Below are 11,930 nucleotides of genomic sequence, written 5' to 3' on the forward strand. Positions count from 1 at the left end.
TCACTCGCTGAACTTCCTGCAGAAACCCAAACAGGTCGGAAAGAGACAGATGGACTTTTGAGCGTTCCTCGTGTTTTCCTTGCAGTGAACAGCAGGCCTGTGTGGCGGCTCGGCCTCATGAAGGGCTCACTAAGGCACCACTGACCCGCCTCACAGAAAACATCCATCAAAAGGCTTCATTTAACCAGAGATGAAAGATGAGCTCCTTCCTCCACCTTCAGCCGGTCCGACGTGAGCGTGAGCGCTCCGGTGCTCCAGGCTCCTTCCTTCGGTCTGCATGCCGCTCATGTTTTCTACCAGATGACAACATGAGGATCAAGTGCTGGCGCTCTGCACGCCTCGCTACGTGCACATGTATGTTGTGACGTGCTCGATGCAGCACACGCATCACTTCAACGACACACTCCTGTGAGAACATGAAAAGTGTTTTTCTTGAACACTATTTAATGATCAGTATTCAGATTATGAGACAATATTGTCCTTAAATTCAACCCATTGAAGTGAATTCATTCTCCAGAACATTGTCAAGAAATGAGGACGCGGCGTCATTGTGTTAGATGTCGTGTCGCACTACACAACCTATGAGGTGACAACCGGCTCAATGTGAACATGTTGTGTTGACGGTTACGTCCAGATGAATGTGATCGACTGCAGTAATGTGTGTTTGCTCCTCCAGCAGCACGCGAACCCCAATTACCCCCCAGCTGAAGAACACACCTGCCAGAGGTGTGTGTGAGCGTGTGTGTGTCCATGTGTGTGTGAGCGTGTGTGTGTGTGTGTGTCCATGTGTGTGTGTGAGCGTGTGTGTGTGAGCGTGTGTGTGTGTGTGTGTGTGTGTGTGTGTGTGTGTGTGTCCATGTGTGTGTGTGTGTGTGTGAGCGTGTGTGTGTGTGTGTGTGTACATGTGTGTGTGTCCATGTGTGTGTGTGTGTGTGTCCATGTGTGTGTGTGTGTGTGTGTGTGTGTGTGTGTGTGTGTGTCCAGTAGTGAAGTTGTTCCTATAGAACTCAACAGAACGTCCGTCACTGTTAATCTCTCGTGCAGCAGACAGCAGAACGTGTTCGTTCTCTTCAAGCTAAACGATGTTCTGGAGCAACTCGTGTTCAACGTGGTGACGAAGCTGCTCTCACACCTGCAGGGAGGAATGCAGGTAACCGGATGGCAGCCGACGCTGTCAGCTGTGGACGCATGGCGACGTCACTGCAGAGGCTGCAGTCATCTCGCTGCAGCTGAAGCCTTCTCTTCAGGTAAATCCCCATTCGACTAACTTACTTCTACATGTGTCACATTTATTCACACATTGGAAAATAACTGTGTGTTCATCAGGAGTCTTGTGCAGGAAACGACTCTCAGCCTTCAGGTCAGAAACAGCTCCAGAGCGCCGCAGCGTGCGACATGAAATGAAGGCTCTTTAACTGAAACGAGTACATATTCATAAAGTCTTCAGCTTTCTAGGAACTCTTCCTTTAAAAGACGACCTTCAGTCTGCAGAGGAGGCCTCACAAGGTCACACGGGTGCGTCTGCAGCCTCCATGTTGTACAACATGAGGAGTAAACAACAGGAAGAGATAAATATTGCACCTGTAGCTGTTCGTCACACTCACACAGACAGAACAATAACTGCTGTCGCTCGACGTTGATATTATTATATTAACGACGAAAACGTTCTCGTATCGGTAGATTTTTGTCTTTTTTACCCGAGCAAATTACTGGTTTAAATTTGCTCTCCAAAAAAAAAAATGCTCTCAAATTTTTGTTTTGTTTTTTGAGAGCATTTTTCTTTTCATTTTTGTTAAAAGCATTTTTTTTTTTAAAGCAATTTTTTCTATTTATTTTTTTTAGAGCCAATTTTTTTTGGAGAGCAAATTTTAGTTTTGAGAGCGTTTTTTTTTTTTTTTTTTGGAGAAAGCAATTTTTTAAATTGAGAGCAAAGATTTGGAGTTTATTTACTTACAAACTAGAAATTTGCTCGGGTCAAAAAAGACCCAAAACTCCCTTTTGATGCAACCGCGTTCACAAGCTGACCAGAAGTCTTTCAGACAAACTGATCTACTCCACAACAAGAAGTGGAGTGCAGGCGATGGGCATTGAAAACAGAGAAGCACACGCAGCATTGCTACCAGCAGCTGACCAGCAGAGCGGACCGGGCCCTGAAGCCTCCACACGGAGCAGACTCGGCTGTCCATCAGTGACGGTCTCTGGCGACCGGATGCAGACGTTGCTGAAGGTTGTGAGAAGGAGCGCAGTGAAAATGAGAAAGCGTCTTCAGGATGAAAAGGAGAACAAGCGGGGGATTAAATAAGAGGGTGAGCAAAACATGGTAATCCTGAAACCGTTCCTCTGGACGCTGATCCAACACAGAGAAGTCTCTGGTACCAGAATAGCGCTGCACAGCAGAGCTGTCATTACAGGGACGCTGCTTCTCTCCAGACAATGGACTTCAGACCAGAGACCGGACATGCACACACATTGTGTTTTGCATTCGCTGAAAACGCCTTCAAATGAAACTGGAGAAGGAATTTCAGTAAAAGGAAATTATAAAACGCAAGATAAGTTCCAGCAAGAAGAGCAATAAAAGGTATTCTGGGATCCGCTCAGATAAAAGACACCAGTAAAACCTGCTGAGGAGCAGAAGCTGCAGAAAAGCTCCTCGCAGCAGAAAGCAGCTCGCTGCAGAAAGCAGCTCGCAGCAGAAAGCAGCTCGCAGCAGAAAGCAGCTCGCTGCAGAAAGCAGCTCGCTGCAGCGCCTCACGTCGAACTGGACGTCCTCCTTCAAACAAAACCCCATTCAGCTCAGATTAAGATCAGATTCTGAGGGAGGACAATGGGAGCACTGATCTGGGGCCGGCAGGAACAGAGAAGATTGCTTCACTTTGCTCAGACGCTGCTGCTGGAAAGCAGGAAGTGTTACGGACGCGTCAGGTAGACGCTGCCACAGGTACGTCTGATACGAGAGAAGAGTCCTGCTGATACCGTGGAACACTTTTGATGGCACATATAGTCGTAGAATGAGAGTAAGATAATAATAGTTTATGAGTTCATGGCAACATTTCTTTATTCGAGTTGTTTATGCTCCGCAGGACCGAAGAAGAAATCATCTCAAGTGACCAGAAGATGCTTCGCTCTCCTGACTCTGAAGCTACAGTTTGATATTTCTGCTTTCTGGCGGAGAAGAGGATCAGTAACTCGTGTTCATTACGTACCAGTTGGATCAGAGTCGGCTAACAGGAAGTCACAGCCAGCCGGCTCGGCCTGAAGGAAAAACCATCCAGCTGCATCTCTGAAGCATCTTCTCTCGTGTTTGTTTAAACCGGACAAAGAAAAATGACAATTTGTTGTTTGACGTGTTTTAAGATCAGAAAGTTATCGGTCGCGGTGACGTGGCATTTTTACACTGTCATGTTTGTAAAGTTAAACAAAAGGGGAAATAAGGAATAACAGTCGTTGTGCTTCATAACGATAAATATGATCGTGATCAATAGTCTCTCCGATAGAAAAACAAAAAGCACATTTCACAAAATGTTGGACAGTTTTTTTCTAGCTGCCTTTCCTTCAGGATCTACGACCAAATAAATGCTTCAGGAACGGATCTACGATGTGAGGGTTTGACCACAAAACAACATTATGAAGGACGAGGTTATAGGATGCATTTAGCTCCAAACGTCACACAAATAGTGAATGAAGCTGCGGTCTGTGCACTGAATGGACTGTCGTTAGGTTTGTAATAACTGTGTAATAGCTGTGTAATAGCTGTGTAATAACTGATATTACAGGTCAGGCCTCTGAAACACTGACTGACTCTCATCTGTCCAGTTTCACAGGAAAGAGCTAAATCCTTAAACTATTTTATAAATATGAAACATTGATGTGCAAATTAAATTACATGTTTTAATTGTTTGTTTTCCAATCAATTGTCATGTGTTTTGATGTAATTACAGTAATTTACATTAGTGTTCATGTAAAAGTATTAATTGCAGATTAAATACTTCTTTTTTTTTAATGAATCGCAACACAAAACAAACAGCGTATGAGAAGCTGAAAACAAACAGTTGAGGATTCAAACGTTGGCAGATTGATCATCTGACCGTGAGCGTGAAGGCAAAGTGAGAGGAAGATACCGCACAACAACAATACTGCACAGACCAACAAACACAACCAGTCTAACAACATGAGACTTGTAGTACAACAAGTACAACACGCAGGACAACAAGTACAACACGCAGTACAACAAGTACAACACGCAGTACAACACGTGCAACACGCAGTACAACAAGTACAACACGCAGTACAACACGTGCAACACGCAGTACAACACGTGCAACACGCAGTACAACAAGTACAACACGCAGGACAACAAGTACAACACGCAGTACAACACGTGCAACACGCAGTACAACAAGTACAACACGCAGTACTGGAAGAGCACAGAAGACATTCGGGACCTGAAGAGAAGTTTTCTTGCAGTTTGAGGAGTGAATAAAAACTTAGAGGAGTTTTCACGTTAAGCTACACAATCATTACATGTTGTTGTGTTCGGTGTGTTTCATGGTGATTCTGACGTCACAGCTCAGCGTCTCTGTTGGTTACAGATCATAAAACGGGCGCCATGAAATGTTGGTCAGACGTGAATCTTAATAACTTTTTTTTTTTCAAGAGCCCATTTTAATTTGTCCTAAACTTTGTTTGTGAGGCGGAAACGTCTGGTTTGGAAAAGTGAAGCCTTCAACTCGCTGTGGTGTCATGCTAACATGCTAACATGCTAAACCGAGATGTGAACAACGTAAACACTGTTAACATGGTTGACATTATGCTACCGTTAGCATCGTGCAGCCTCAGAGCTGCTAGCATGGCGGTGTGGTCTGATTAAAACATAACCATCGTTAACTAAATGCATTAAAAAACACATTTCAGAAATGTTTGTGTTTCGATGCTCCTCAACTCTTGTTTTTAATTAGTTTGGGTTCTTCTGGGGATTTTAGACTAATGACCTCCGTCGTAATAATGTTTATAGTTTCAACACTATTATTAGTCTCCAGCTGGACGGGTTCAGACCTTACAGAACTGTTCTGAAGTATCTGATGTTAAATGTACTTGATGTCATCCAGATGGAGTTATTTCTGTGAGATCAGCCTAAAGCTACAGAATGTATAATTTATATACAAGTCAAAAGCAAGCTGCGCCGTACGAGAAGCACAAACTGCTGCCAAACCCTCACAGGATGATTATGGAGTTTACAAAAAGGGAAAGGAGAAGAAACCGCAGATGTCGTCAAAAGAAAGCGGGTTTATCTTTGAGGTCGCTGCGTCTACGTAGATGAGCGTTGGACCACACGGACGCTGGACAGGAAGACTCACGAGAGACTGCGAGGGTTGTATACGCTGGAGGATGAGAACGAACTCTGTGTTCTCGTGACGCGACACGCCGCACACATGCAACATCAAAGTGACACTCGCTCCTTTCAGCAGCGGGGCGTTGGCTCCGGTGACCTCCTTCACATCGGGTCCATGTCTCTGCAGCGTAAACACAGTGAATGAGATGTTTCTCTGGTTGATGACATGCTTCTCTGCAGAGATGCGTCTCTGAGGGGAGGCATTCATGAGCGCACTGCAGCGCCCACGAGCTGCTCACCGACCCCTCGACCTCACGTTAACCGCCGCTCCCGGTTGCATCCTGAGTGTGTGTCTGTGTGTGTGTACGTGGATGCAGCGCTTGACGTGTGCATGCGGTTTGGGGGGTTTTGAAGGCTTTCCCGCTCTGCAGACCACGTTCTCTTGGAGCGTCCTTCCAGACCGTCACAGCGTCTTTTGAGCCAGTAGATTATGTCCACGACTTTGTGTAAAAAACTAAAATAGCTGCACGAGCAAATATTCTGGCAGCATTCTGAATTCCACAATATCAGTGTTGGTCTTCAGTAAAGTATGTGTTTTTTTGTGAGTGTTGACACAACGCCACGAGTTAGACCTCAAGGACCAGAGAAGAAGCTCAGAAACATTTATGCAATAGTTAAACATTTTTGGGAAACCTGCCAATTCCCTCTCTTGCTGCGAGTTGAACAAAAAGACAGAAAGCTCTCATATGTGAGCGTTAAATATGATCCTGCAGACAGGAGACGGTTCATTGGCCAGCATGAAACCTCTGAGCAGAGAGAAACAGACAACTGACTTTATTTATATGGTTAAGAAAGAAATCTGTGAACTAAGCAAATAAATGAGGTTTCATGAAAATAACAAAACATTGTTAATAAAGTTTTGAGCTTCGTTGATGATGCTTCACAAAGTTCAAATGAGTCTGCAGAAGTGTGTGAAGAGGTGAATAATAATACATTTACACCATGAACCACATGCTTCAACAGTTTTAAACTACAAGAGCAATCGGGGGAAATCTTCATGGTGCAGTTCACTTTTGTGGGAACTTGTTATTCTGTCGGCTTGCAGGTGGATGCGAGAGGCCGGGGAGCATCAACGGAAGGTGTTGATGCTAATTAATCCAGATTAATCCTGCAGAGCGATCCCAGTTTACAGCGACGTACCAGACAAACTGCTGCTGCGCCGTCTGAACGATCGTGGACACGCTGAGATGTTTCTCTGGAGCTCTTCATGTGATGAGGAGAGACAGGGAGAGCCCTGCAGACCGTGGAGCCTGGCCAAGGTGGAGCAGAGAGGCAAAGTGTGAACCACGGCAGGAAAACAGACGAGGAAAGATCTGTAGAACATCCAAACATCTGGTTTGGTTGCTCCCGCTAGCGGCTAACGGACAGACTTTGTTTAGAGGAACGAGAGAAGAACGAACAGGACTCAACGCACTAAACTACTAAACTCCTGGATGCCCCGTGTCACACCTCGCTGTCCGCTCAACCAGGTTTCTATGTTTATGTTAAGACTTAAAATGATTTTAGCAGAAGGTAATTACTATTCAAGGAGGAGACATGTGCACAGCACGCATGTAAGTTTAAGATGTTAAAGCTAAGACGAGGCACACTGGATGTGTGTCTCCTGTTCGGCACTAGATGTCCTCATCGGTCCGGAGAGTTCAGTAAACTGAGTCTTTCCTGGATTTTATGGGTCAAATAACATAATTTCCTGAAAGTCCATGAATTGTTGGTCCTAAACTGCATTTTAGGCCATAATCAAAATATTTAGACAACTATTCTCAGACATCTCCATTCAGCCGATTGTGAGTCTTTAGTTCTGGTCCCAGCAGACTGAGTTCAACCACACAGATGACTCAGTTCAACATGCCCATGTGCAGCGTTCAGGGTAATGGTTGCTTCTAGTGGTCCATATCCATATGAGACGAGGAAATACTGGAACATCTCTCGTTGCTGTTTTTAATCTGATCCATTTAGCATCTTCATGTATTCACGCTGCTCATTTCTTCTCCTTCTGGCCCAAAGTTGCTGGACAAAGTCTTCAATCCCTGAAGTTCACTCATGAAGGAGCGAGAACGAGTCAGTGTGAACACATTAAGTGCAGCATGAATTATTAGCTTTATTATTATTCAAGTGCAATGTGTACTGAAATATTTAAGGCCTGTAAACTAGGTTTTAACTAAGAGCCCCTTGCATTGCTTTACTGCAGAGATTATTATTAATAATAACAAACTTGCAGTAAATTTAGTGTCTTTGGGCCCACAAAGGGTTCAGGCCCCGGGGCAGTTGTCAGCTAAACAAGTTGACAATCCAGTCTTGGATGAAGTGCATTTTATTCTTCACAGACGAGGACAAATAACTTATTTTAATCTTTTCCACTTTCTAATATGACAAGTCTGCAGTTATACATTTAATGACGACTCCTACCTGCCTCAGTGTCCCTGGATCCTCTTTGTCCAACTGGAGATATGTTAAGACACACACGCACACGCACACACACAAACACACACACACACACACACACACACACACACACACTCTTTAGTCTTTTGTCAGATGATGCTGTTACAGTCCCACCTAGTGGCCAAATGACATGGTCTCGCAGAAATATTCAACAAATGTGGTTGCAAAAGCAAAAAGGTTTGGAAGACTGACCACAGACTGACCACAGACTGACCACAGACTGTGAGAAACTCGGAGGACCCGCTATAGCAAAACCTGAAACTTGAATAGTCACATTTTCTGCCTCGGTCACTGGATGTGCTCATGATGCCTCTGAACTTGTAGGAGATGCAGCGAACAAAGAGTCTCACGGTTCAAATGTGACAGAAACTTAAACTGCTGAAGTCTCTGCGTCCTGCCAAGTTGCACCACATTCAGCACAGCAGCCCCAGCGTGTATCAGACGCATTGTTCTGCAGATATTCCCACAGACGGTCCAGACGGTCGTCTGATTTGCTGAGCTGGAGTTTCTGCCTCTTTGTGTGAACGTCTAACGCAGCGTGGCTGTTTGGGACAGTGAGCTTTTTGCTTTTTGGGTTCATGTGAGCAGCTGCATCGGATTAAAAGTCGCATGTTGGTTTTAGGAGTGTGTGTTTGTGTCGCCGAGCCGCGTTCATCCGTTGGTCCTGCGCGGTCAGAGTGAACTGGCGTCCCTGTTGGGCCTCAGAGCGCGCTCCTTCTGGGACCAGGTTGGTGGTGAATGTGGTGACAGCCGTTGTGTCCGGGGAACATTGGAAGTTGCAGGTGCGGTTGCCAATTTCTGGTTGCTAAACTGGGCCTGTGGGTTAGTGTGTCAGCAGGTCATCCACGACAAGAACCACCTGAAGTCCAGGGGGAAGCCGAGGATTCTGGGTCGTCAGTGAGAGACGAGGTGCCGTGATGTTTTGGCCATGAGCTTGAACTGTTTGATGGCAGCGCGCTGAGAGAGCCTCCATGTGGAAACTCTTCATTTAATTATTACAAACTGTAGAAACAGAACATGAAATGAGCTTAAAACAGAACATAAACATACAGAAAGATATTAAGCTCTGCATCAACATGCAGCCATTATGCTGGAAAAGTAAAAATTAACATAAGACTCCCTTCACTAATTAGAGTAAAAGCTGATTTTAACATTGGCAACATGTCAATACAGAAATTAGCATCACGATTAGCATCGCGGTTAGCATCCCGGTTAGCATCACGAATAGCATCGCGGTTAGCATCACGAATAGCATCGCGGTTAGCATCACGAATAGCATCGCGGTTAGCATCTATACAACACACGGAAGTACTTACAACGCTGGGTCTTCTCAATTGAATCAGAACAAACTACGGTAAGAGAGGAGGGACAAACAAAGATGCAATTACACTTCGTACCACTTGGCGTCTCCAATGCAGCACAAGAAAATGTCACGCAAACCATTTTTATTTAAGTTACTTCCTTTGTGGTGCTGTGGAAGTCCATTACGACACACACAAAAAGAATAATTATGACAAAAAAAATTCATGACAAAAAAAAACGTCATGACAAAAAATAAATGAAGTCATAATTATGACAACAACACAAACTTTTGACTTTTTTTTCACAAAAAGTCATGACAAAAAAAAATCTAATTCATAATTATGACAAAAAAGTCAACAAAAAAAGAAGTCATAATTTAAAAAAAAGTCTTAATTATGACAACAAAAAATGAATCGTGACAAAAAAAAGGAATAACTATTTGGTTTTAATGTCTTAAAAAGCCATCTTCATAAAACAATAGGTTTATTTTAATGTTTTATTGCAGAATAAATGTGGGCCCTCAGAGTCCTGCATGGTTCCTCCTCCTGTCTCCTGAGTGCTTCGCTCTTTCCAGCAACAGCTTGTTGTTCCTTTACTGCTGACATTTATTAAACCTGGAAGGAGGAAAAAAACAGTAGAACTGTAGATATTGAACGATTGTGTTTTGTTCTTTGGATTGTTACATAAAAGCATAAAGCATCAACATGGCTCCAGTATTATTTCTATCTTCATTGATGTTCTTTTAATTGTCTCTATCTTGTCTTTATTCTGTTTCAACATTTCCCTCATTGTATTTGCCGTAAGCCTTTGTCTTGTTAGTACTCGACAATGTCTCCTGAATGAGGTCATATTTTAATATTTTAATAATCTCACTCATCCATTGTTTGTGCACGCATTGTAAAAGCGTCAATATTTTAAAACCTTGTATATTTAATCTTATTTCTGTTTTCAGGTTGTTGTCTTTGTTGACATCGACCTCTCACGGAGGAAAACCGCCTCCTGCTCACTGACGCAGTGACAGAGATGTGTTGATCAATGAGCACCGTATCAAACAAAGCATTTGATCGGTTATCTGTGTTTCATCTGCAGGTCAGAGGTTAATGATCAGCGCTCCCAGTTCCATGGAGTTCATTTTGGATTATTCATCAGGTTTGAACTGATGGGGTCACTTGTTGGTTCATCAACAGCGAATAAAAGTCACGTGCAATATTATAATATACGTTGTATGAGCATAATGTTGATGCTCATACTTTTATTTAGGTCACATTTGAAACAGAAAGAGTATTTCTTTTTCATCATGACTGTGTCCTGAGTTCAGGCTTTCAGGTGTTTTGTTCCCACGTTCCTGGAACAAAGTGATCCTTTGTGATGATTTTAAGTGATTTTGGATTATTCATGTAATTACATAAATGTGACAGCATGAACATATTTATTTCATCTTCTGACTACCCTGGTGGGATATTCTCACACGTTCCTCCAGGTGGAAACAGGAAGACGTCCCACTCCGGTCACACCGACTGACTCCATCCAAACATCCATCACCGGCTTTAACTCTTCCTCGACCTCTTGTCGCCGCCACAGTGACTCACATCAGCTCTCCCACGTCTACGGCTCCAGTTTGCGTCACCAAATGAACAGTTAAATAAATAATAAAATATCCAGTCAGTCAATTTCTTCTCTTGGCATTTTATTTTCCCTTCTTCTTCTGGCACTTCTGGAAGTAATTTGGCTTCTCTTCCATCTCACATTTCATGATTTTCATCACTGCCACTGCGTGTTCGTGTCCTTCCCCTGAAGGGCACGATTACCACGCCGGCTAAAAGCCTTCTCAAGTTGAAAAACATGTTCTCAACCTTGGTTGTCTTCTTTGTGCCACTCTGATATTTACCAAACACGGACTGCGCTGCAACATTTCTCTGAAATATCCGCAGTGAAGCGTCCTGATGCGTCTGCACGGCCTCCTGCTGCTTCCTCTGCGTGGGACATCTGCACACCTGAGGAACAGGACCAAGGTGCAGGAAACGTGGGATTCTCAGGTTTTACTTGGGAGATTAGTCATCTCCCTTTTTAAAGTAAACTTGTTCTTCAGTATTTTAATTATGCTGCTTTATACTTCTCATCCACACGTCAGAGGTAAAGTCACTTTAAGACAAGGTGAGTTTATTTGCAGCACATTTCAACAACGAGGCGACTCAAAGTGCTTCACATGAAACCGATGCGAGCATCGAAACACAACGCAGAAGAAAACAGGATTTAAACACAGTTACCAACATTCATTAAACATTAAAACAGTTAAAAAGCAATGAATACATAAACATGTAATACAAGTTGCAGTGCAGTTTAAGAAATAAAAGAGACGCGGAACTTGAATCTGGTTCAATTAAAAGTCGTCAAAAGTATAATCCACAAATTAATGTGTTTCCACTCTCGACCTCTCATCAATACTCTGCATCCGAATTAACAACCAAATAATGTCACAAATGACAATTTACCACATGTCACATTGTCAAAAGAAGTAAATTAAAGTTTATGTACTCAACGTACATTCATTTAAAATCCACTTATAGGATTTTAAATGCAGGATTCAACTTGTAATGCACTATTTATTTTTTTATTAAATAAAGGATGTGAGCCTCTGATTATGTTGATGATTGACATGCACTCTGATGAACAACAACCTTTTTAAAGCTGCAACAGTTTCTCATTTCCAGTGTGTTTTCATGAGGTTATTTGCGTGTTTTTCTTTATCTAAATGTCACCGTTAACCTCAGATGTTCGTCCCAGAGAGCTGAAGCAC

General features: G+C 43.2%; 1 protein-coding gene across 1 annotated transcript; it reads left to right on the top strand.

Annotated features, from left to right (window-relative positions):
- Positions 1-634: 634 nt before the first annotated feature.
- LOC137783897 (putative uncharacterized protein DDB_G0291786) lies at positions 635-4,469 on the top strand. Its single transcript, XM_068574241.1, has 3 exons — positions 635-726; positions 1,045-1,150; positions 4,182-4,469. Exons 1-3 carry the CDS (start codon positions 635-637, stop codon positions 4,467-4,469), a joined length of 486 nt encoding a protein of 161 aa, XP_068430342.1.
- Positions 4,470-11,930: the final 7,461 nt, after the last annotated feature.

Source organism: Clinocottus analis, unplaced genomic scaffold, assembly GCF_023055335.1.
Source record: "Clinocottus analis isolate CAN_PGR_092001 unplaced genomic scaffold, fCliAna1.0.p SCAF_13, whole genome shotgun sequence".
Taxonomy (NCBI): domain Eukaryota; kingdom Metazoa; phylum Chordata; class Actinopteri; order Perciformes; family Cottidae; genus Clinocottus; species Clinocottus analis.

Bases quoted from the DNA above. Each gene is read 5' to 3' on its own strand.
- LOC137783897 (XM_068574241.1), top strand. From the start codon at position 635: ATGAATGTGATCGACTGCAGTAATGTGTGTTTGCTCCTCCAGCAGCAC. The intron at 727-1,044 runs GTGTGTGTGAGC...TCTCTCGTGCAG, and splicing joins GAAGAACACACCTGCCAGAG to CAGACAGCAGAACGTGTTCG. The intron at 1,151-4,181 runs GTAACCGGATGG...TGAGACTTGTAG, and splicing joins ACCTGCAGGGAGGAATGCAG to TACAACAAGTACAACACGCA.